This window comes from Anopheles arabiensis, chromosome 3, assembly GCF_016920715.1.
Source record: "Anopheles arabiensis isolate DONGOLA chromosome 3, AaraD3, whole genome shotgun sequence".
Classification (NCBI taxonomy): Eukaryota; Metazoa; Arthropoda; class Insecta; order Diptera; family Culicidae; genus Anopheles; species Anopheles arabiensis.
In genome coordinates, this window is record NC_053518.1 from 93,260,670 (window position 1) to 93,287,536 (window position 26,867).

The 26,867-nt window shown below is 48.2% G+C and overlaps 1 protein-coding gene across 4 annotated transcripts in view; it reads right to left on the reverse strand.

The window, feature by feature from the left end:
• The window catches only part of LOC120901346 (calpain-11-like), a 35,846-nt gene that overhangs the window by 7,656 nt on the left and 1,323 nt on the right, over positions 1-26,867 (reverse strand). For 3 of the 4 annotated variants that reach the window (XM_040309204.1, XM_040309203.1, XM_040309205.1), the window contains exon 2: positions 20,944-21,806. In XM_040309204.1, the coding sequence (XP_040165138.1) occupies positions 20,944-21,001 (58 nt within the window). In that variant the 5' untranslated portion in view covers positions 21,002-21,806. Of the gene's footprint in view, positions 1-20,943; positions 21,807-22,152; positions 22,172-26,867 lie in introns of those variants that run through there. The other variant, XM_040309206.1, reaches the window with a different exon arrangement.

The window sequence follows — 26,867 nt, forward strand, 5'->3', positions numbered from 1 at the left end:
TTTTTTGTGCACAAACGATGTAGGACAAGCTGTAACGGCTGCGATTTACTTGACCGATCCGATCCGGGAGCCCGCACAGTTGGAACAGTCCATTTTGTTTGTCGCGGTATGCGGGAAGGCAAACAAATTGGCGATGTTTATCGATGGCCCGTGCGGGCACGGGAATGGTTTTTCTACCTCCGCCGGCCGAGCGTCCTCCGCATTTGCAAATTAAATCAATCGGAAAGAAAGCGGATCCCGTGACGGGAAGCGTGATCACGCAGCGCCCTTAACAAGGGTGAATTTATTTACGTAGATAGAAAGCAGAAGAGCATGGACGTAGTTTTAAGCGACTGAAATGAAGACATGATGCGGAGTTTGGCAAACGAATTTTCATTAAAATGTCTTTAAATACTGGTCGACGGTAAGAAAAGGTGCATTTTCTTGCACATGTGTGTGGAACGAGCGTGAGAAATCATTCCATGTGCGTTTAAAACCGTTCTGCGCTTTTAAAATCACCGTTTTACGGCACCACCAAGGACCATGACATCCGTCAGTCGAAATAGACACAAGCGCTTACCCGCCCAAAGACTGTGACGACACTGGACCGGCACCGATGTGATTACGGATAGTCGGCGGGTAATTGATTTAAGGTGACGTTTACTCGCTCAAACTGAAAAACTGGTCCAAAATGCGTAAAAACAGAGAACGGAGAGGTGATTTTCCCGCCGCATTCTAATCACCGTGTCTCCCACGGAAGGTAAGCCCTTCGGTCATGCCCAATGACCCTGTTGGGGAGGAGCTTAAACGGGTAGAAATTAGCATAAGACAGTGGAAGCGCAGCCGACGTACTAATCACAAAAAAAAACAAACGACTTAAACGATGGTTAATGAAGTGTCCAAGGCGGCGAACCTTTTTTGACATAATTTTGAGAAGGAAGTGCTCTACAGCAGGCATTAGAGGGCTTCTGTCAACCAAAGGGGGAGGGGGCTGGTTTCGATCGCATGGTTAGATAATTGTAATTCCAAATCGCAGTCATGGAATGGGCTTTTTGTGTTGGAATGATGCAGATAATTGTTGAACCGGAAAAAGCATTTTCTTGTTTGTTTCCTTCTCATGCATCAAACGAATTATTATGTTAACAAAAAACACTTCATGGACGCTTCATTTCCTGTTCCATCGGTGGCTAAAAACGCTTGCCATACAATTTATCGTGCGAGGTCATTAAACGAGCTCAACGCCGGCCGCGCGAATAAGCGTTTCGAGGAACCGATTACCCAGGATTGATTGATGAATGGAAGCAAAAAAAAAATCCCTTTCAGCAGCTTCCTGCTGCAGCTGCACCGATCGATCGGGTTGCATTATTTATGCACCGACCCCAAAAGGAAAATGGACCTCCCAGCGTGCAACAAAGTAACACTCCCTTGTCCCCGTTAGTATGGCAAGACCTAGACCAAAACCGAGAAAGAGACAGAGAAAGAGGGTGGACTGAGTGATCGATGGATGTTGTGCCTGCTCCGACAGAAGCCGTATCTCGGTCTGTATCGAGCTTCCCGCGACCTACCCGGTCGCTTCCAGTACGGAATGGGTGAGTCAGCTGTCAGTGTTTCGTAATCGAGTCCATGGCACGAAGGAAAGGATACCCCATTGGAGGGTGTGTTCCTATTATTAGATCATGTCAGCGTGGTTGGTACCCCGAAGGGGACGCGTTCCAACCGACTTGACGTGTTTAATCAAACAAGCGCCCGGATTGCCGCCGGCCACGACCGTAAAGGTGTTGAGCACCGAAACAGAGGGCCAGTGGAAGAGAGTCACATTTTTCAATAATGCTCAATCTTATTACCATACACTCATATCTCATACTTCTTCATACGCGCAGCGAAAAGTGCTGCAAAGAGGCAAACCCGTGCGGGAACAGGTTCTGGAACTCCCGGGGCCCAACCCAAACGCGACGACCGGCTCACCGTTAGTCACCAGTAATCGAATTGATTTCAATTCCAGAACCGCAAGCCCTTTTTACTGCCGCACGCGGTGGAATCCGGCTCCAATTCCATGAACCCATGTTTTAGCGCCATTCGCTAGCTCGTTCGATCGTTCGGCAGAAGGTTGAACGCAGACTTTGACCTCTGGCGAAGGTTCGGCTGTTTGGTTGCTGGCTTCTGGAAGGTGTATTCTAACCCCCACCCACCATCAGCGAGTGCGGTGGAGGAGTGGCTCGTAAGGAAGAGGAGAAGTTATGTAACCGTCAGCTCTCGTTTATCTGCCCGAAGGTATCGACAAGCAAGCGGTTCCCTTCCCAAGCCAAGCGACGATGCACCGCGCTTGCACCAACCAATGAAACGAGGGGAGGGGGGGGGGCTGCGACGGCAGCACCTTCCTTAACCCGCGTGTGCTTTACGAGCTTATCGTGGCTTGTTATCGGCGGGCACTTGTACAAATGACATCGACACTTCGACGTTCATTAAACGTTGCACTTGCGACGGTGGGAGGAGAAGAGGGAGCGGCGTGCAATGGTGGAAGAACAAAATTGTACTCACTCGCTCGATACAAATCTAACAAGGGCGAACGGAATCGTACGGTAAAGTAACACACACAAGGGTTCGTCGCTTAACTGCTCGCGCTGGGTTTTTTTCTGCCCCGTTCCTTATGGGATCACTATGGAAGGCACGGATTAACGAGCTAGCGAGCGAACGAGTTCTGAATGAAAATTCTCTTGCAAGCTTGCTTAACCGTCCACACACACACAAACACTGGCAGCGATTTGCTACGGGAAAGGAGAAAAAGGGAAAACTCTGCTGCTGGTGCTGCTGCTGTTGCGAGTCCGCGAGCTTTAATCATCAACCGTTCCCTTTCTGGAGCAGGTTCCGTGCACGACGGTGCTGCTGGAGGTTAATATATCTTTTAATGCTCTAGCCCTGACTGGCCGACCCTTCCCACTTCCCCAATCTTCTACTACGTCCCCAAAGCAGCAACGGTTGCCTTATTCGGCGGCATTCTCCGACTCCGGAGAAGTTTGGTTTGGCGCAGTGCAGACATTTTTGCAACCAATGAAAAAGAGGAACAAAGAGAGCGAGAGAACGGTTGAAAGAACGAAAGACAAACATAGACGCAGTGCGTGCCTGGATGCATAAATGTTCCGCTTTGCTAGTGCTTGCTGCTGCTGCTGCTGCTGCCATAATTGGGATGTTTCTTTGTTCTCGCTCGCCCGCTGCTGAAACGTGCAGGACTTTACTCCCGTTGTCAATCTGCGTAAAGTGTTTTCAAATTAAAGAAATGTTTCATAATAACGTCCGCAGCAAGGGACCATATTTTCTTCATCTGTAACATTCCGATTATCATAAATTATTTTTATTTACTAGCTTACTCAACGCATAATAGCAACCTCATAGCATAACATTTTTGGGCTAAAAACGGTTCGTTTGCCCATTTTCCTGTGGCCCTTGCTTTCCCTCCGTGCAGGTGCAAATAGAAAAAAAATGCATCAATCCGTCCTCGGTTATGCAAACGTAGAAATTAATCTAACGCTAACGCGGCACCACAACACAATCTCATCGACTGGTAAAGGTCGTACGACTTCTCTTACGCCCGGCGCAACATACGCCGAGGGAGCATGATGCAACGCCTGGGAAAATAATAGCAATCAAGATCCAATTATCTGATTATCGATGACGCTAGATCGAGATGTGGGATGGTGAAACGGCTTCGATGTTTTGCTTCTTTTCTGCTTCACAACCCACGAAAAAAAAACACCCGCGAAACATTCATCGCGTTAATGTTTTAACCTTTCTTTCCGTTTCGTTTGCTGTGCGTGTTATTTCAAACTGCTGGAAAAATGCAACCAACTTTGTTTTCCTTGCGCAGGGCCCATAATGGTGCGCAAATAATTCCGCAACCAATGTTTTCTCCCTCTTTCTCTTCTCGTCTCGTAGCCAAACTGTTTTGTGGCACCTTTTTGGCAAACGCATCGCTTTCTTTTATTGTGCAGGAAACGGCGTCAGCAAAGTCGTCTTCTCGCAATCAAAAAGTGAAAAAGCAGAACATGGCCCCACAAGCACCAACAGCATCGCCACAACGTAAAACGGAAGCTCGCGGAGCGTGATTCCACTTTCCACTTCCACGCCCGTTTTGTTTTGCTGAACTATTGAACTCGAAAGTGGCCACTTCCACGCCGGGCTTTCCGCTTTTCCGAAACGCCGGTCCGCGCACTAAATGAACCGAACGAACCCATGAATCGACCAAAGCGCCCGTTTAGGAATTGAGGTTTATTGGCATTTGATTCAGCCAATTGGAGCCGCTCCGGAGCTGTTTCACTGAGCCATGTTATTGTGTTTTTTTGTTTTTCTTCTGGTGCAACCGGCTACAAAGTTGTGAGCGCGTCCGAATTAACCTCGATCAGTGATGGGGTGCGGATTTTTGCAGCATCGCATTGGTGGCAAAAAGGGTAAAATAACAATGCTCTTTAGGAGCCTAGGCGCTTGTGTGTGTGTTGTTGGTTGTAATTATGCTGTGGGAGCTTGACCGGACCGTCTGAGTCTTATGGTTTTCCACCACGGCCCCCAAAAACATCTGTCGGGTTGGGTGATTTTGATACGGAAATAGAAAGGGAAAAACGCCCGAGGCATGTAATGAAAAATGATGAAACACACATTTTCACTACCATTTTCCCACCCTTTCTGGAGTGGGCGAGAGCCAGCGTGTTTTCGTGCACATCCAGAACAGACAAACGGGGTTAATTAAAAACTAAGAAAAAACATGCGCACATCAAGAGCTTCAAGCTAAAATGGTCGATTTTGTTCTCGTAATTAACCGGTGGCATATGAAGCGTTGGCTTCTTCCAGTGGCTACGAAGTGGTTTATGTACAGTTAGCTGGCTACATCGCCACTAGCAGCCATAAACACACTAAGCGAAGATTGCATTTTAATTATTTGCGTTCCCCTGCAAACGTCTGCCAATGCTAAGCGATAGTGATCAGATGAAATGATAATTCATTATTTAAATGGAATTAATTTACGTCTAAATCGAATGTTTTCAAAGTAAATGCTGATATGTTGTTGAAAGGCTTCCTCCGTCCGTACAAGCGATCGAGATCGAAATGAAAACATAACCCGCTGCGGGACAATAAACATTCCATGCTGCCCATGCTTTGTGGCTCGCCAGCACGCAAACCCACCCAGGAGGCAGTTAAATAACTGCTGATAAGCTGTTGGAACGTTGTTTTTCCCCGCTCTCGCGGCAAAGAGCAACAGATTAGGTCATACGCTTCTGCTGTAGTTTGGAAGAGCAAACGGATTTTTCCTATTCTTTCCGTTGGCACGCGTTCCTCGCTTGTGGTATCGTTGAAGTTTCCGCTAAATTTGTTTCCATTTAGCCCGGTTCCCGGAGTGCTCCAGAAAACAACGCATTGCCACACACGCATCGCAACTGTTCGGCGTGTGCGTTCGAGCGGTAGAACTATGTTTTATCTTCCCCGTTGGTTGCTTTATTATCAGAGCCGAGCTTATTAGGTAGAACGATTGGAATTCGAGCAAAATGCGAAGAGAAAAGTCACTGCCGCACTCCCGCAATCGAATTGAAATTCCATTACCATTTCTGGCACGCACCGGTCGAGGTTAGTTCGGTCGAGAGATTCGGATCAGCAGCAATCGCAGCGCAGGGTGCGGCTGCCACCGTGCAAGAATAGGGAGAAGAAGCATTGCGTGCACCGCTTTATTGCGTGGTGTGTCATTTTCTTTTTGCTTTTTGCTTCCTTCCCTCGCCCATTCGGGGTTGTTCTGCCGCTTCCGGAATTGCGTGCTGCAATTGCACCAGCCCACCACTGCCGGCATGCAAGAGAGCGCCAGTAATTTGGCTAAAGCGTTTAAATCTGCGGGCGAGCACCACCGCAAATGGTAAACAATGCAGCGGGACAACTTGTCAAACCTGCAAATGTCATTATTGACGGGATGTGACTGTGGAGGGCTTTGCGGACCAGGCACCACCGTGTGTGTGTGTGGTTGCGTTTTTGTCTCACTGTGCAGCCAACAGCACACCTCTTTAAGGGAAGTGTGTTGGAGTCGGCTTTCAAAATAAAGTCTAAATATCGCGCAACTGACATGGGAGTCGGGCTGTAACGGGCCGGGCCCCGTAATTAGATAGCAATAGGATCTGCCATGCGCCCGTCGAAGCAGAACCAGCGCGCGCGCACGAAGGCGGCGGGCGGCACGCCGAGCGGGTGTTTGGGTGTCAGATTCTACCAAACAAAAGTACGTACACATAACTGGCTGGGGTGAACTTTGCCGCACCGGGATTTCGTTACCGATGGGGAGGAAGCGCGTTGCGAAATGTGCATTTTCTTAAACACTCCCCACGGCACTTGGCACCGCGCGTTGTGAACCGTGCTGCACGGGTCATACATGTCTGAATGAAAGACAGATTTTAGGGCTAGTCAAAGCAGAAGTAAAACGAGCGAAAGAGGGAAGGAAATTTGACGTACGTTTAAGCGGATTGTTATAACTATCCGAAATTAATCTTCCCCATTTAGTAGATACTCGATCTAGTAATGAGTGTAAATTTAATGGTCTGTTATGTTGCGTTCTCCAAAGCAAGCTGTAATTATTTTACTCCACATTTTGTACGGAACAGCAGCAAAAAAGATCACTTTATCTAATGAGCAAAAGAGCTTCTAATGCTTCGCGTGATGATGGTCCAGAAGAGAGAAAAAAGCGTACACAACAAACGAGAAAGAAAGAGCCCGTGCGGTGGAAGGTGAAGTAGAAAAAGAAACCCGTTTTTTCTCTCCCACCATTTCCCTGCACACACATACACACGCGCGCGTCAAACACTTTTCGTTCTACGGGTGCGTCTTAGCGATCTCTTGGAGAGTTTCCTTTCACTTTCCCGCCCCACCGTTGCCGTTACAATGCTGGACGTGCGCATCGAATCATAGAATGCGCAGCGAGCCGCTCGCGCTGCTGCGCTGCCTTAGAACAGAGCAACGAACAAGAAGAAGAAGAAAAAGAAACGACAAGAAACGGCCCCAACCTAGGCAAAAGTCATTGATCAAAAATGTCCGGGCATCGAGATCTTGTTGAACAAGGCACGAAAAGGTCGTATTTTAAATAGCAAAACGATGTGTGAAAAGACTACCTTGCTTCCTTGAGAAGCGGCAAGGGTCAGGTGTGAAGCAAACTGCTGATGGCTACATACACACTCCACCGTTTGCTATATTTATGATAGAGGGTGCGCAAATACGAAAAACACGCCACTTGCGAAATGGATCGTAACCATGCGATAAGTGGAGCTTGGCTGCGTTCCCGGGGGAGGTGTTAGTGATTGAGTTGTGAATTGCTGCCCGTGCAATCATTAATATTGTTCCCCCCTTTCCGTTTCCCCGTTCTAATTGGCGGGTGAGCAAGCTGCGTTCGACGCGGGATTTCCCACGCGTTTACATGCGATTGAGGTGTTTTTGTAGCGCATTTTTTGTAAACAAAATTTAAAAAGATTTCAACGCACCTGCAAGTGACGAACCTCGGTGTGAATGGAATTTGTTTTAGAGTGGGAGAAAAAGGCTGGATAGAATGATGTTTTGAAAACTATTTTGACCATGAAAGATGATGTTTGATGCACCCCTTTTTTCACAACACTCAATGACACAAGTGCAACAAACGTGTGCTTCCGTACTGTACTGCAGTCACGTGCGAACAACCATCAATCAAGATGAATAGTTGCTTTTCCCGCTCTATCTCTCTCACTCTCTCTCTCTGTCTGTTATCGAGTCCATCACATCACAATCACACGCATCACACACCTAAACACACACACACACATACAGGACGGAAGTTATCATTCCGCACGAATGCAATGAAACAAGAGGCAGACACATGCACTTACAACCGCGTGTGCACACGGTGGATTCATTGCAATTGTTACCACCGTAACATCTGCTGATATGCAGATAAGCTGAGTGGCAAAAAGAACAGCACTCCACACTCTCCTGCTCGTTTGCTCTGTTTGCCCCATTAAGCGAGCTATCACCAGCCGAGTCGAGCTTAAATCAAAATAAACCATCGCTAATGACAGTGACACTGGTGGGACGCAGCGTGGCTACGTGCGCTGCACTCGGTGCATTCGGCTGCGCTCGGTGCCATTGTCCCGCGGCAGTGTGCGCGTATGGTTGCGGTTTCCATTAACACTTGACCCAGTTGAAGGTTGCTGTGACCGCGGGCGGTTTTTTTGGTTTGGTGCCAGCCACCAACCCTACGACGCGACGTCATTTAGTCTTGTGTCTTCCACCGTGTTTTCGTGAAGGAGCAGCAAACGCCTCCGTCCGATAACGAACGCCGCGTGTGAAAATGTGTTCCATTGTTCTGGGATGTTGTTGTGGTTTTTTTTCGGATCTGTACGTTTCCGTCCGGATCCGGAATCGGTGTGTGTGTCTTCCTTGAAAGTGGCACAAGAAAAGCGCGTGCCTCCAAATGAGCTTTACCGGCCGATTGGCCCAATTCTGTCCGCCTCGGTGCCCGGGAATTGGTCTCAAATTGTTCAGTAGGTCAAACATGTTTTAATGCGGATTAATAACGTCCCCTCCCCCTCCCCTAAAGTCTATTGCGTTTCGGATTATATAAGCATCTGTTTTTGTTCCAAGCGTGTTCTAACCATTTTTTTCATTGTGTCTCTGCCTCAAGCGAGATGATTTACAGTGTGACCGCCCTCCCGCTTGGAGGGAAATTATTATGAATTCATTCTTGGCCTCCCATTTGTTTCATTCCACTCAAATCGGTGGGTGGAGTGTTTTTCCCCAAGCTTTTTTTTTCCCTCCTGTTGTGTGTGGGAGACTTTAGCATTGCTCAGGTTCAGATTTTTGGAATGATTGTGTGTTTCGTGATTATTGTTTTATCGCAGAGGTAGAGATCCCCAAATTCCCCCCCCCCCCCCCCGAAAAACGAGAGAGCGACAGCCTATCGCAGCTCATCTGATGCTGCTGGTTCGTCTGATTGTAAATGGTACCAGCGGAAAGCGTTTGACAAGAGGTGATAAATTACTCGGTGCTGGTGGATACCATTTCACAAAACTAGGTCCTCTCTCCCCGGGGTAAATTGGTGGATGGGTTTTTCTGTAATAATTGGGTTAAGTGACACGGCTGCGGCGATGGAGAATGATTTATTCTTGCGCCAGAAGATCGTTAAGCAGATAATGATGGTTTTATTAGCGAAAGGTATTTACTGTCAAATCATTGCTTCATACACCGATACAACGAGCCAGGACGGTTCGAAGTTGGAAGCAAAAACACACTAAAACTTTACTCATTACGACTAGCCTTCACACCTTGACCCTTTGCCGGTACGCGTTTTTAATTACGCTCATCATCTGCAATCGCCCACAGACGCCCACACTCCCCTCCGCCCAACTCTAATGAGCAAAACACCCCGCAAAATGCAAAATCGATCGAGCGAGAATGACACAATAGTCGGTCTGCGGTGCTTCTTTACCGCACATTGCTGTAAACAGCCACACTTTATGCTGGCAATTGCAGTGCCTTCGATTTGCCTTTGTCGGCCTTTGCCGCCCATCTCAAGCGCGCAAAGATGCAGCTAGGGCGTTCGATTGCACAACCCGCAACCAGCAAGTGTGTTCGTTCTTGCCGATCGAATCCAACCCACGGTAAGCGAACCGCACACACTCACAAATTGGGAAGAGAAGCAGGAAGAGGCCATGAAAAATCGACACTAATTGTGCGAGTGCACACTTTTGTCATACAATTATGAGATATTTTTCCAGCCCTAACGTGGCCATAAAAGTGGAAGACTTCGGTCGATGAGTTTGCTTTTTTTTTTCGCGTTCGTTTGCTTCCTCGTGCTGCTCTTTTGCTTTTGCGATGAGCTAAACACAGGTTTGCTTTTATTTGCAAGCGGGGTTTCCTTGGGGCGAGAGGCGGCTGCACAGTTTTAGCAGCTTTAGCAAAGGTGTTAAAGTGTTTTGCGGTTACGGAACGGGGTTGTGATTTTGCAGAGAGAGCCACAAGAGGTCATTTGTCACCATAAAGTTAAAAGCCACAGATGGCACAGCGGAACAGGCGGAAACGAGCGAATGCGAATGATTGTTTTACGTTTCGGGCACACTCTGGCCACAAATGTCACACAAACACACACACACAGTGCTGGATGAGTGGTAATGATTGCTAATAAATTGATAGTTTATTTATATGGCCGAGAGGAGAAGACAAAAATCATGAATGAGCTTGAGTGTCGAAAATGGATGCTTCAAACACGTTAATTTGCGCGTTTTGGTAAGTATCTTTTGAATGGTTGGCGTTTGGACATTCCTTTCATCCACTTTGCACTCTTATCTGAACCTGCAATCGTAGTATTTTACTGCTCGCTGTATTTCGCTTGCCTTTTCCTGTGTTGCTTGAACAAAAAAAAAAATTGCCAACCAACGATGTCTTTTAGTCCATAAAATTACCACTTAAACCCATTTACCAACTCAAACACCTTCACATTCTAGACGCAATACACAATACGGTTCAGTTTTTTCGAACTCCCATTACTCCGCCTTTTTCACATGCTCTACACAAGCTTACGTGAGTAAACGGTGCCGGAAAACGGCTGCGTTTTCTGCCTTACAAAACCAAGCCGCTTGATGTGCCGCCACCTATTACTCCATTGACTCCAGCTTGCCTGGGTGACTTTCTTTACCGCTGAAGCCGTTCCCCCCGGCCCCCCTCGGCAGGTGGGACAAAATTACACACAAATAAATAACCCGTCCCGTACCGGTCCCGGAAAGGAAGCAACCACCGATAAGCCTAGCTAGCAACAACTAGATGAAGCGATGAGAGGCAGAAGAAGAAGAAGAAGAAGAAGAAGCGTAGAAAAAACTACAAACAAACAAGCAACTACCAAACACAGCCACGGGTCGAGTAATCTGTCGAGTGCATAAATCAGAGAAGGCGAGCTGGCGATGGAAGTTGTGTATGTTTCGGGATTTCTAGTCACCTGGGGCCACCCCCGGGCGCGCGTCCGCCCTACCCCGTCCACACAAGAAAAAACGGTGGCGGTTCGTTGCCTGCCGCGCCTGAAGACGCCGTCTGTGCTGAAAGCGCTTTGGTGAGTCGCTAGAAATTCGCGAATGTATCATTTACACCTACTCGCTCGGTTCCCCCCAACGCAAGAGCAGAGACGATCACCTTTCCCTTCCATACTGTGCTAGTGTGGCTGTGTATGTGTGTGTGTGGACAAGTGGAGGACGATGTGGGTGAGCGATCGCTGTTGACAATGTGTGGTGTTGTTCTGGTCGCCCAACCACTCCAGGTCCGACCGCCACTCGAGCTCATCAAGCGGTTCCCATCTGAATTCCGCACATCTCGGACGAGTGGCTGCGTGGCCGTGTAGGCCGTGACGAGTGACAGACGGACTTCTGGAGCCACACACACACACACACACACACACACACACACACACACACACACACACACACACACACACACACACACACACACACACACTCGACGCTGCCACGTTGGAGGCAGCGAAGACGATCCCGCGGCGCACTTCCAACCCGCTGCAGTGGCCCAAAAATGGACACGCGCGGATAGAGCCGCCCCGGCCCCGGTCCGTACTTGGGCAGCGTTTGATTATTTATCTGAAATGAACCAAAGTCAACGAACGATAATATCGCTAAGGGGTGCGGGTAGTTTTCAGTTTCGCTCCGCGCGGCTGCGCGAAAAGACATTAAATTTGTGCCTCCAGGCTCCGGTCACGGTTGACTTTGATGTAAAACGGTCGCTGGCGCGTTCTCCCGTGTAGTCACCAGTCGGGAATAAAGATGGAAAGTGATCCTTTGCGGACACATTTGGACGGACGAGTTGGATGCTTTTGGATCGGATTTGGTCTATTTAAATAGGGAAATAATTAAGCAATTTGTAAGCGGTAAGCTCAACGTTATGCGTGCAGTATTCCTTTCTTTGGTGGATCGTATATTTTTGAATTGCTCATTCCGATGACATTTAGCTGAGTGGTATAGGCCGGGAGAGTCGCTACAGAAGCAGTGTAAAGTCCGTTTCATGTCTCACGCCAAACCATTTTTCGATTTTTTAATGCACAGAATGATCGTTACTGTTGTGCGATATGATTTATGGGACGATCAAATCGGTTTAAAAATGAAGGTAAGATTACTCTATTCTATCTCCTTGAAAATATAGCTCAAACTACCTCTCAAAAACCTCTTTAGTTTGCAAATAAAATCCATTAAAGCACATACGCACGATCATAAATAAGTCTTTCCTGTTTCCAATTCAACCATACGAGCGTATTATTTCACACATGCAAATAGTAACGAGCCAAAGCTCACCTTAAGCGTGTAACCTTCGACTTCATCTCGGTTAAAATATTGCACTGCTAGCGATTGTTTTGATTCAAAAAATCATTTAAATATTCCCATCGTCACCGTCATCACCCATCCCATCCCCTTGAGTAGTGTGGGCTGGCAAATCAAAATGATTTATCGTCGAACACGAGCCACAACCACAAATAACGTTTAAAGTACACCCAAAACAAATCGTGCGAAATACGATCATCATGCCAAACACCTTCCGAGTGTATGATGAGCAAGAAACAGAGAAAGCCACACACACACACACACACACACACACACACACACACACACACACACACACACACACACACACACATTTTAATGCTTCCGCATCAGACAGTCACACATCCGAGTCGTATTGCGATGAAATTGTGCACTCCGCATCAAGATATCGCACCGCTGATAAGAAACGGAGAATGGAAAAAAGTACACAGCCACCCAGGGTGATGAGTTTTGCAAAGAAAGGAAAATTAAATCTTTCTCTCTCTCTCTGCTTCCCATAAACAAAAGCTGCCTCCAGCAGATGCGGTGGAAGCGATAAGGGAAAACTCCTTCCCTTCTGCTTTCCTTCTCCTCAGGCTCGCCTTATCGTGGCGGTCGGCGATGGCCCTGATTGTGGCATGAATATTCAGCGGGCGATAAATAACCGTTCTTTCTTGCGCGGGGCCGCCGCTCTAATATGGCATAATTTTGCTGCCCTTTCTTGGGGCTGACACACTCCTCCTCCTCCTGCTGGCCGGGCAGGCGGGTGGTGGAATTGTTGCACAAATTGTGCATTAGGCGCGGGTAGCACGCCGGCAAAAAAGAGACGTCCAGAGAAGGAAAGCGACTGCAGCGATGGCTTTGGAAAACTGCGAGCAAAGGGAAAAGGGACTTTGGAATCGAAAGAAGCAAATTAGTGTGCATTGGGGCGGGTGGAGGCGGTGGTGGTGCACAAAAGGAACTACTGGAATGATGGAACCGGGACAAGCTGAAGGAAAAACAAGCATCAGAAGGCGTGCGCGAGAAAGAAAGGGAGCAAGAGAGGGAGCACAAACACGAGGAAAGAAAAATGGGACAACAACTCGACGCCGCGCATCACGGCAATGCATTTTTTACATCCACACACACACACACACATACTCGCTCAATGCATTGCACTTGCACTACATACCGATCGGTGGAGAAAGAGTGTGAAACGCACGCGAGAGGAACGCGCCAAAGTCGAATCGAGCACAAAAGCGCATTGTTCTAGCTGCACGCTGTGTGGGGAAGGCTTTCGTTTCGTTTCCGACGGGAGCTCCCTGCTCCCTGGTGTGAGTGTGTGTGCCATTTTCACTCTTCATTGAGTTTCCCGGCCGCGCGGGCGCTTTCCACACGTGTTCCAGATGGTCGCTGTGGAAAGCAGAAAGCTGACCTCCAATCGGCAAGCCAGCTGTCTGCAAGTTGCCTGCCGACAATGAGGTTGCAGTAAGATGATAAAGGAGAGGGAAGGGAGAGGACTGAGGGATTTCAGTTTGATTGACAATCACGTCACCAATCCCCCTCCCAAAGGAGTGAATGATGCAGATCGGCTGCCCTCACTGTAACGTTGATGAAGTGCAAATCGATCGAGAGTGAACGAAAGGGGGTTCGTCGCTTGCGTTCAAGTCGTTTGTTTTGCGTCGCATTTTTAGCGCACCAGGCGGCCTTTCGTTTCACTTTTTTTAATCTTTATAAAACGACACGATTACTAAATAGCTTAAATGCCTCTGCGCTGTTTGATTTCTCGATCAATCGCGGCTCATTAATTGCGATCCGCCGGAAATCGCGATCAAAATCGCAAGCCCGGACGGAAACGGTGCGCAAATAAGGCGATTCGCATCGCCTCGTTCGTGACAAATTTGTGTCATCCCGTTCGAAAATTTCGTATTAGACTGTTTGTTTTGCTGTTGTCTGTTCATTTTTTTGCACACGCACATGCTTACGCATTCCTGCCCCGCCACAAGTTGGCATTCGGAGACGGGGGAAAGGCTCACAACCGGCAGGGTGATTATTATTTATCAATTAGCGCCAAGGTGCAGCCGCGCCCCTTTCCACCTAGATCTGACCTACAGGCCGTGATGGCGAGAAAGAAAGAAAAAAAAAAACGACACAAACGCTTAAATGAGCCGTTAAAGGTAAAGGCGTTCGGCTTCACTTCACGGCGGCCCATATCCGCCACACGCTGGTGACGGAGAAGAAAGGAACCACGGGGACACGGGCGATACACAGTACTAAATCTATTAATTATCGGATTTTTCTTCCACCCCTTTGGAGCTTTGGAGCTTTCAGTCTCTCGGTGTCGCTTTCTTGAGAGGCTGAAACCCTGTCCCAGAAGCAAAAAAGCCCCCCCATTCATCCCTTCAGGGTGTCTTGGGAGAGAGCCTCTAGAAAAAAAGGGAACGCAGGTGTAAATGGGTTGGTGTAAATTTCTCCCCAAGAACCCCAACACCAACATGAATGTGTGGCTTTACAGTTTGCTTCCCCGGGTTTGCCCTTTTCTGAACGAATTTTTCCCCTAATTTAGAAGCTACCCAACCATTCTCCCCCTCACGTCGCTGGGGGTTCGCGGTGAAGGGAATTATTTATGAGTTACACAACGACACACCAAGTAGGCCAAATGAAGCGCACTCTCTTGGGGCTGGCGCACTGCGAAGATGCAAAGCTGGGCGGACTCGGCTTGTGAATGGAAAAATTGGCCTCGAAAGTATGACCTACTTTTGTTCCGTCTCGCTCGCCACCGTACGAAAACGTTGTCCCCGAGCGTGAAGGGAACTGAAGGGGCTTAGAATCATTAGCCCAGAATAATCTCGCACTTCACTTGACGGTGAACGTGATTTTTGGGGCTTGGAAAATGGGGCCAAAGCTGTCGCACGGGCGGTGTGCGTGTCGTTCAAGCGGCGCAACCATTTCCTCACTGGTAGGGACAAATTATTATCGCCCCCCCCCCCCCCCCCACTGAACTGAACCGATTGGTCTTTCGAAAGCGTTTCTCGTTCGAAAGAGTTTAGCATTATTATTGCTCACCATAGTGCTTGTGGCTCGTTATCTGACCCACGGTTCAAATTGTTATGTGGTGCGTTAGATAATGGATTTAATAATCTTCTGCGCTATGCAACGTGGACAGTTTTGTGAGCAGAGCTTTTGTTTTATGCACGATTCGACAGGAAAGGAATGCTTACGATAAGGAGTTGAAAGTAGTTTGTTTTGCATTATTAAATATTTTCATTTGAATTCATTTTTAATCAAAAATATTGCCGAGATTGACCAAATGACCTATTTTTGAAATGAAAAACGGCTCTTTGGATAAGAGAACTGTTCGTTGGAGGTAAATGGAGAGTAAAAACACTGCTCATATTTCTTTAATTCATTCAAAACTTATTAAAAACCGTTTCGAATTGGCCTTTAGAGCTTATTCTTCACTCAAAAGTGTCAAAAATGTCGAAAGCCTCTTCCAAAAATAGCCACGCCGAGGTTGGTTGGCCCAAACGATGATGCTCTATCGTCGACCTGAATAGTGACCGGAAAAAGCGCATCGAAGCACCATTAACCCTAGCCCCGAAGCGATGCCTGCCCATTTAAGGCTGGTGCTTCAAATTTTCACACGCTAAGCAGGCGTCCCTCGAGCGCCCCATCGAACGCCACCGATCGATCGGCAACGACCACGACAACGACACCGTCATCTTCAGCGGCGTGAAAAAGGTCACTCAACGAACCCGGGGCCCGTGTCTCTGGGGGGGCCAGACATTCGGGGTCGCCGTTGTAGTCGCCCGTGGAGAAAACTGGATCAGCCTGGTTCGAATAGTGCGTCGCGACCACCAATGCGGGTCGCTAACCTGCGTCCCGCTCTCGGGCGAGGTCACAACTTTCCACTTTCGCCTCGGCACCAGTACGGCTGTTCACCCAGCGATTAAGATGCACACCCGAGACCGATGTCCCGAGCGTGTTGCTGTTGGCGACAAAAGAAAGAAAGAGTGATCACGCGATTTACGAGATGATAACCGGACGACATCCGGACAGCGTGGAGAAAATGTAAATACAAAAAAAACTGCTCCACTCAGCCATGTAAATGCGGCACGATAACAGGCCCGTACACCGAGGCCCGTCGACAAGTTCCACAGGGCTCGAGCCGATTGAGATTGAGCGGGACTGAGCGAGTTTAAGCGTCCATAAAATCAGTTTTCATCTATAAACGACGCGCCTTAATAAATAAAGGAACATATTCCATTAAGCATAAGCGTCAAAATACGAGGTAACTTTTGGCTCACCCCTTTTCCCACCGCTGTCAACTCGCGGACGCTCCGTGTGTACAAACACACCGCAACATGCATGTTTCTGGGCCGGTGTTACATTTCTTTTTTTTCCCTCCCCGCACACTCCTATCGCACACTAATTTGCATACATTAGACACATATATGCGCTTCCTTCCGTTTCTGGCTCTTTCCCTCCGCGGGGACCGACTGCGGGACTGACTGTCAGCGCAACATATCGCATGGCAGCATAATTTGCATATTTTCTCCTCATCAACAAGTCGATCGGTGGTGCTTTTAGCGGTGATTTAGAAATAGAAAACGGATCGACACACGCGGAACACGCTGCCGCTGATCTGCATCACGCGCGGCATGAGGAAAGGTGCGGCACAGCGCAAGGCACGAACTTCCTCACGCAAGGCCACACTGCGAGGAGGATGCGCCCCAGTCGGCACGACATCGCCGGGGACGGTCGTGCGGTGCTGTTGTCGCCCAGCGGAAAATTGTACTTTGTGCAGAAAACACAACAAAACAACAGAGCTGCTGCCGTTTGGTAGGTCCGGTGGGTCCTTTTTTTTGCCGCACGCCAAACCGGAATTGATCACGAAATTGACCGACAGCACACGACGCTTCGGCTGTCCCCAGGGCAAGACGAGCTGTTCCCCAGCTCCAAATTCTTTCCCTCGGGCACAAGGGTTGAATGGGACGTCTTTAGTGACAATTAAGCGGTGGAAGAAGATAAAAGAAAGTGCTCCATCTTCACGCCGGAGGGTTTATTTTCCTTTTCCACAGGGTGAGGGGGGGCATGCGACGAGGAAAGTGATAATTATCTGCGTCCATTACACGGTGGCGCGTCAACGTCATCGGCGGAATTCAATCACAACCGTCCGATCCTCCGAGGCGCTTCAGATCATACACTCACACACTCACACACACACGTGATCTCTCGCGTGGAGGTCATTTACGACTCGCGGTTTATGTCTTTCGCGATCATAAAAACCCTTCATTTTACGATACCCGAGCGCCCTTTCGAACTGGAAGGAAGATGCATTCGCCCATTCGCATGCCGGTGTTGATTGTTTTTTTTTTGTTTACCAGATGGGTGAGAGGATGGGAAAGACATTCCGCGGTAGGAATGCAAGGTGCACCTGTGGGAAAGGTAATGGAAAGCAAATGGAATGTCCCAAGCGCATCTGCCGGCGCTTGAGTGAATATGGAAATTGTATTATTAAAAACAGCGAGCGAGATCGAGTTTTGCGGGATGCTGATTACATTATCTCTTAATGCGTTAACGGCGGGGGAAAAGATAAAAGTCAATGCACATCTCGAATTATGAATGTAAATAAAGTTTGATTATTAAATAATCGTAAAGTAATAATTACCTTTTGCGCAAGCAACACGAAACCAGCAATAAAGGTCGGCAGGCTCTAATCTAATCTTATCTGCTCATCTTGGTACACTAAATTTTTACTAAAGCATACTTCCTCGATCGACAAACTCTCCACCGCTCGCCAGATGAAGATAAATAACACGACAATAAACAAGACAAAATCAATGAGACATTCCAGTGTGTGTCAGCCTTTCGCCGCCACAATTGACGTTTTCCTCATTTTTGTGCTCCATTTTTGGACCGGGCGAGCGAGCGCGCGCGTCGAATCCGTTTCCTTCTTCCCATCCTATGGTTAACAATGGTTAAGAAATATGACAAATTTGCGTGTAATTATGATGCGGCATTTAAGCGCGCGAGGCGCGTTTTGTGGTTTCGCTTGGGCTGGTGCGACGCCGTACCGCAATTTCCCAAACGCTTCGGGCGGTCCGGCCACATTCGGTGTGCGCGCGCGGCCGCACGCCCGCGTGCCTAGCCAGCGTGACAATGACCTTCGATTTTGTGTGCTTCGTCTTTTCTTTCCCGTTCCCCTGCGATGCGAGTCACTGGCCCAAAGGCGAAGCACACACAAAGTAATACAACTCCCAAAAAGCCCCCCAACCGTGCTCCGTGCAATCATTGTCGCGCGGGAACTGTTCGGGCGGAGCGGTTTCGATTTCGGGGCGCTACGGGACGGTTTGTTGGATCGGGGGAGGTACTCCTTGTTTGGGAGTTTGTGCGGGCATACACACAACACGCACCACAAGAATGAGACCGAAAAAAACTGCTCCCTTAATAACATAATTGTGCCGCGCGCGGTCGCTGTGTAGAATACTTTTGATTTTATATCCATACGGCAATTAATTTTGCATTTCATGTGCGATTTCAACGCGCGAAATATTCAATCGATTCCGCGACTGAGTGGGGGTTTTTTGTCTGCCCAGAATTTGTTTGCCTTTTGGTGACTCCACCCTCCCCCGGGGGGGAATGCATTCACCCGTCTGGCAGGACGAGAAGAGAACGTTTGTTGAATTAATAATAGATCGCTTACCATCAGCAATCGTGGATTCGTGGAAGCATTTCTGTTACACCGCTGTTCGGCTTCGCTGTTTGGATGGGGCCGGGTGAAACAGTACTCCGCGCATGTCATGCGCCGCGTCCCATTGAATTACGTTTGATTAATTGATTTCATCCAAACCCGTCTGGCGGTCTGAAGGTGACCGCAACGCCGGGGCACGCAGCTCATCATAATCGGCAAAGCAAATCGGCGCATTAAACTTATGACAAGCCGCGGGTGAGGTTGAGCTTTATTTTGGGAGTGATTTACTACAAAGTTATTCGTTTGTAAATGTCAAGGAATAGAGGAAATCGACCCAGCGAGGAAAAGGATTGGGGAAAACATCTTGTTCGCTCTGTACCGGCAGAAGAAATTAAGTCATTTTATTGCATGCTCTGGAAACTGGCGAGACAACTCACCAGGAAGTCGATCAGCTACGATCGAAAGAAAGTCTGTAACATGTACAGCGTCGGCGGGAAGCCTTTGCGCACCGCGTCTGAAACTACCGTCTTGGCTCCGGCGGAAGATCAGTTTCGGTCCGGTGGCAACGGGCGTGTTCGATTGCGCAAGACGCAAAGCTTTGCGTATCCTTTCCCCTCCCGTAAAACCTCGGCCCAGGCGAGAGAAATCGGCGAACGAGGCTTATAATATTGATCGATTTCCTCCCTGCCCACCGTACTTAGTATATCTGGCCGCGATCGTAGATCGAAAAGATCAGCTGCTACCATCCCAAACGGGCGGGGGTCGATCGGCACACGGTAACAACATTAGCAGCAAGCAGAGCAGCCGCCCTGCGGGAGAGAACGAATAATTATAGAAATTATCTCCGCTGATGGCGAAACATGGGGGACAGAATCTCACACCGATCAGATCGTTTTACCCGTTGCGATACTAATCGTGACGGGTGGGTTTTTTGTTGCTCCTTCGAATTCCTCACTGCGACACATCGAACGAACCCCTTCCGAGCGATTGCCACCAGAGAGTGAATGCGAGCGTGCGCGCGCGCGAATGATGGATGAGGCTGAAATGGATCCGCAGATCCCTTGTGGCGGCCCAGGCTGACCAGCTGATCGGTGTACGGGACCACTGTGAGCCTCAATGCTCACAAAATAAACTGAGTCATCACAGAGGGGATGGGCTGAGCGATCTTTGTGACACAGGAATTCCACAGTTCCACCACAAAAAAAGCCAATCCATTCCAATGCCCGCAGAGGCCAAGGTTAACCAGCGTCACCAGCCCGGAAAGGTGGTATGCGATGCGGCGCGATAACATATTCCGCCTAATATTTTTGGACCCGAGCCCCGCCGACCGGGCAGCAAATCGTGCCGTCGTGTGTCGTCGTAAAAATCTTAATTTTATTTCTTCACACGTGGTCTCGTCGGTCGGGGTCGCCACTAGCAGCAGCAGCAGCAGCACTCGGTGCCGAAACGTTTATCTCCGAAACGAATGCAAAGCGTTTGGACGGGGATTTGAAATTATCACAACCGAATCATCACCTCAATCATCGTGACGGGGCTACTACACCCTGCAGGCGCGCCAAACATCGCAAACATAAGGCGACATCACGGGGCACGGGCCCGTAATCCGAACGGAGACTGAGCGAATTCTCTGCCGTGCTTCCTTGTGCGCTCTTTTCGCATGCTTATAAAATATTTAAATGATCCTCATTTGTAAAACCATCGTTCTGTCCCTGGGAGCGATGAAAACAGCAGCCGTCTGTTTTACTGGTTTATAGCATTGGGGTATTTTTTGTTTTGTTTTCGGGTTTGTTTGTTGTGAGTGAGAAATATCGAGGAACAAAGATCGCTTGTGCATTATGTAAATACAGTGTTTAAGCTGTTTGATTGTTATTACAGCTCTCCTAGGCTTTATGCTGGGATGAAAAACGTAAGAAAAAAGCGAATCGATTTGGGATAAAAAAAGAACTTCTTTCTACTTACTAATGTGTCCATTCCCCGGGTGTGGTATATGACCATTTGCTCTATAACCGGCAGGCATTGTTGCAGGAATCGCTTCTCTCTTCTTGCGGCAAAAGCGAAAAAACAAACCGGCCACAAACACTCGCCTTCGCACCTTTCGCGTTGCGATATGATTATGCTTTATCGGTAATGCTTTACCGCAACAGATGCCGCCCGCCGTAATCGATGCCTCGAAGTACTACACTACGCACCCACCATGAGGCATGCTAATTTCCTTCTCTCTCTCCCTCCCTCTTCTGCTCCGGTTTTGCGTTTCACTTTTACCTCGGCACTAACAACGAACGTCGCACATCAGTACACTTTGCGCTCCACTTCTAGATGCGGCCGGATCCGGAACAACATGTTCGGCACTGATTTTTCCCTCCCACACACACACATACACACATACAACTATTCACACATACACATGAAACTATGATTCTCGAATGGACGGAATGGATCCGTGCGGTAACTGCAGGCACGCACGCCCTGGAACACTCCTCGAACACAATCTGGAGCGCACTTGCTGTCCACAGGGATGGGCCGATAAAGGAGGAAGGGTACGGAGCGAGGGAAAATTGATTTCTCGTACTAAAATGCCGTTGCCAGTGTTGTCCGGCACCAGGCTTCGTGTTTCGTAATGGGGATGATGTGAGTGTTGCGCGCCCACCTTATAGCTTCATCTTTCCAGTTGAGTCAATTGAGTTGGTTAGGGGGGGGGACGAGCAGGGCAATAGCCGAGACGAGGAGGGGTAGAAGGCGATGAAGGTCAATATTGAGGATTTGTTTAGCACTGGTACACTCACAGGAACGGTAAGCGAGCACGAACGCGATCGTTGGTTTAGCTGTTGAGAAATAAAAGTGTATAAAATAACTATTAGTATCCTGGTCACGGCACCGGGAGCTTGATGCTATGCATTTAAAATTATATGATTAAAAGTGATCATAATTAAAATTTATTATTTTTTATATCAAAAGAAAGCTCAAATTAAGTTTCATAAATGATTGCTGCTTATAATTTACATTTTATATGTTTCAAAAAATAGTATTCTCCATCACAACACGGGTTGGCGTATCGCAGATCGATTCCTCCAAAAACAAAGGGCCATCAATCAATCAACCCTAACGAACGAGCGCGGTAGAATCGATAGGATGTCGTAACGATAGGCCCGTATCATAAATTCCACTTACAAGACGCAGAAAACAGATCATCCCACGGAGGAAACTGAGCTAACATGGCCAAAAAATAAACAAACAAAAAAACTGTAAAACATCGTCCATTAATGAAGGGAAGACACGATCGCCACACCGCGCGCCGATAAGCAAATGAACCGTTCCGGCACGTGTTATGGTGGGTGGAATGGGATGGGGATTGGTTATGTTTTCATAAGCCTCTGCACGATCTGCAAACACACCAGCGGACACACACACACACACACACATGGTTGTGTGTTTCATCGTGACTTTCCTATTACGTGGGGAGAAGCGGGGAAGGACGCTTTCGGTTTCTCATCAAAATTCGCTCCCTCCCGAAGATGATGATACACCGAAAATTGGCGATTGCGCAACACGCAACACACGCTGGTCAGCATAAGCCATCAAGCTCTTTTGTTTCTAAATTTATGATGTTTCCGTTTCACGAATACACAGGCACACACACACACACACAGACACGAAATACGACCGAGAAGAAAGTGTAATGTATCGATGGCGAGCGCGCGCGCGTTCGCTGCACGTCCATAAACATGGGACCGCCAGTTTTGGGCAGGAACCCGTATCCCTGTTTTTTTCACTCCTCCCATTGGCTGATTTCCGCCGGCCTTTTGTTTCACATCCATTTGATGCTTTGCATTTTGTATTTGCTGCGTTCCGCATCATTTTTTCTCCCAACCGTTTGGTGGCCAATTATTCATCCCCCTGCGGGGCGCGAGCAGCCCTGTTAGTCTCGCGTGGTGTTGTGGCCGAAAAATTGATTGCAATTATTTCCCGATACCTGACGGGCAAAGGTCCAAAAGGTGGCGGGGTAGGGGTTTAGCGATAAGAAACATCCATTACATGCGCAGCATCACGTTACAACATAATGACGGGCGCCCGGATGGGGCTGTCCGTTCAAGCTTAAACGTTTTGTGTGTGTGTTTAATATTTGAAACGTTTTCCCACGTGAGAAGCAATCGGCCAAAAGTGGCACCTTTTTTCCCTCACCAATGTTTATAGGGTAGGAAAAAAGGGAATTACACAACTGTTAACGACTCTATCTCCATTGCAGAATGCAGGAAATTAATGCCGATTCGGCCGAAACTGTCGCTCGTTCCGCAGCATTATCATTACAAATGCTGTAAAGCGCGCGCTGCATGTTTCGGGTTTTATGGTGCGCGCGCGCGTTTTGTCTAAGTCATCATCAAGCTTTAGAGTGTCATAAACCCCCCATTTCTCCCGCTCATCACCCTCCTGCCGGACGGAAATGTGGTCCATTCTGTGTCGTCCCCAATACTGTCTCCCAGTGGGACAGGTGCATTAACCCGCCGCTTTCGGTGGAAAAGCGGGCACGTAGCACAAAAATGGTTTGAATTTGCGAGCGAACCCATTCAGCCGTGCGCTGGCTCATGGGCTTTTTTTATGGACTTTCTAGGTCACGAGATCTTGGCATTGAGGTGTGAGATTTTGATTAGCATTTTGCCCCGCATTTCCCATGCGAGCCCGCCGCTCACGAAACCCGAGGGAGTGTCATGACAGGCTGGTTGGCTTACTTTTCTCGCGGGCTGGCGTCCCAGTATGACGTCCTGGGTGACGCGTTCGTGTGCGGTTGATTAAGTGAAATGGAGAAGGAAAGGTGCTAGGCACCCCCTGCCTTCGGAGCGAATCAGGCGGACCAGATTGCTTGCATTATTAGCCACCCGCGCCTAAAACCCGCGGAGCGCGAGAAGAAAAGGAATGCGAAAAAAAGAGACAAGAAACCAACCTGCGCATTCTTTAGTGATGCGAATAATCACAATCAAAAAACAAGAGAACAAGAAACAGGCACGCACAATGATCGTGGCAATGGTTCATAATTTAAAAAAAGCAAAGAAAGGCAACCAACCAACCGGGCGCGGGCACACATTCCAGCAAACCACACAGGATGAAGCACGGCAGCACGATAAAACGGTAAAGTATCGAAATTCTTTCCGCTATCCCCGGTAGACTGCCAAAAACGAACGGAAGCAGAGTTTGAAAAATTGAGCTCAAAATCGAGCAGAGCGTGCGTAATGGAAACGACGAGCGAAGGAAAAGCAATAATAATGAAAGCACAAACACTTCAGATAAGATGAAAAATGAATGAACGGAACGGTGAAGAAACGGGAGGAATCGATGTTCCAGCCCTTCGATCACCCTTCATTGATCATTCTCGTGCCCAGATCTATAATTGTCGAGCTTTATCCGTGGAAGCGCTGACCACCACAATCTTCTCCCCCCTGTAAACCGTTTACAACATCGATCATAACAAGGCGGGCGTAGCCTGAAGGAAGGTATCAAAGCAACCGCGGAGGGAGACAGATTTTGAGCAGTGAGGGAGAAAAACATGGAAAGAAAATTAACCGATCAACCACTAAACCCCAACTTATCAATGTTGCTTGTCAATGACTCAATGCTCTATAAAGAACGGGGGTAGAAAGAGAGAGAGACTGAGAACAACAAAAAAGGCGGAAAGACACGAACCCCATTCTTTTCCGCATTTGAATGGATTTTAGCAACGCCTATTCGGGCACAACAATTGGGAAATCGAGTGTCGCAGAAAAAGGGTGATGTTGGGGGCGCTGGGTATCAGGTAATGCACGATTGTTGTCCGCCCGTCGCCCGTCCGCGCCCTCTGTATGTAAATGTGTTGTTTTGGCTATTGATAGGTTTTGTTCTCGAATGTTACGGTCCCACTGTTATTCTGTTGGGTGTTGGGGGTGAATGGGGGAGCACAAAAAAGCATAGCAAAAACACTGCCGTTGCTTCTACTGGTTCATTTGGTTCATCCAGATCCGCTCGCCCATAGCGGTTCGTCGATTTTCAACACTTACACATGATTAATGAACCGTTTCCCTGTGCCTTTCTTTGCGGCGCAGCGTTCTTTGCCAGAAGAATGCAAATCCGATCCGATCGTGTTCGAAATAGAGACAACGACAGAGTTCGCTGTGCATGGAGCTACAATGAAGCACGCGGAGTGGGATTTTCTCAATTTTCCGGATGTACGGTGTACGGTAGCGGTGGGATGGTAGGGAGGAAATGAGCCCAAAGGGTGAAGCTAATTATTTATTCACGCTGGCGATAGAATCGATTGAGTGTTGACTACCCTGCCCGAGACGATCGAACAATGACTTGTCTAAACACACTACGACGGAAGCACTGAGAGAGATACCACAACCGTCAGCTGTTGATGGATTAAGTGAAATCATTTGCAAGCTCCGCTCAAAGACTCACAGAAAACACAAAAGGAAAACTGTTCGCCAGGAAAGGAAAATCCACTTGGAAAACAGGGGGAAAAAAAACAAGGAACGAACGGGAACCAGCGTCCGCTTCTGGCAACTGGAACTGGTTCGATCAGCCGGAAAAACGGTAACACACCTCCCACTGGGAGCGAGGGCGCAAAGCCGGAAAGCAGAATTCGCACAAATCGGTCACGCGGCTAGCAAGCTTGCTGCATCGAACAAGGAAAAAGCTTTCTCGTGTAGTTTTCACGGTCGCGGAGGCGAACGAACGGCTAAAGATGTCCCTTCTGCTCACGGTACGGCAGAAGTGGGAAGCAAGCGGGGGAAAAAAAGGTAAATGAGAGCTCTTTCGCTTGCTCGCTTTTCTTTCTCACACTTGTTTCGCGCTTGCACTTGTTCCGGATGCTTCAAAGCAGGGCGAACGATCGCTGGTTGCACATGGGAAATGCAGCTTTTAGTGCATTATCGTGCTTTACATATTATGATCTTCTAACTGCGCTGTCTTTCTGCAGCTTGAAAACTTGCCAAAGTAATGTTTTTGAACATTTTATATTAATTTTTGGAGTCAATTACCATTCTCAATTAAAAGCGTTTCATTCTTGAATGTTTAGGTAAAAAAATCAGCCATAAAATGCAACGTAAATATCATTAAAAATTTAACAATTCAATTAATAGTCAATGAAATAAATGCAACCGCTCAATTAAACCATCAAATCAATTCCTTCCCACCTCGTCAACGCTCGGCGCACAGTGACGTTATGACTTTCGAATACTGATGCGACGCGGTCGAATGCATTCACACACAAAAAGTACATTGTTCGCCAGATTTTTTGTTTGTCCCCATAAGCAATAACAAAAGCAAAGGCAAAACTTCTGCCACCATTTCGATCGTGTGCTTCCCTTTGGGACCTTCTCGCAACGACATAGCGGTTCATTGGGTGCTAGAAAGCACCGTTCTGTCAACCCTTTGGCTCGCCATCCTCCCCCTCCCCCCCTCCCCGAAATCGCTCCTTGCCTTCGCATGGCACATTCAATGCACTGTCCCGCGCTTGCCCATTGAAGGGACAAAACAATAAAACATAATCATTGCGCACTGCCAGCATAACTCGAAGGGAGTAGTGGAGGACAGCCGATTACGTTTACGCAGATGGTGATGAAAAAGTTTATAGCTTTCGTGTCATCGGCAAGAAGCGGGTGTAAAAAGCGGTGGGGGGGGGGGAGTGCAACATAGAAGCACATCCTCTTCCGTATGGGCCCCGTAGAATCCCTCTCCAGCTCCTGCTCAGCTTGCGACCGCCGCCCGTGCATCGTGAACATATGTTTTATGTGTGCTGTTGCGTCGAAGGGGTGGAGGAGGCGTGAGTTTGCTTTGGTTGGTTCCCTTTGCCGCCTTCTGGGTCTTGGGTACGTTCTTAAACGCTCTGAGTATGTCTGTGTCTGTGTGTGTGTTTT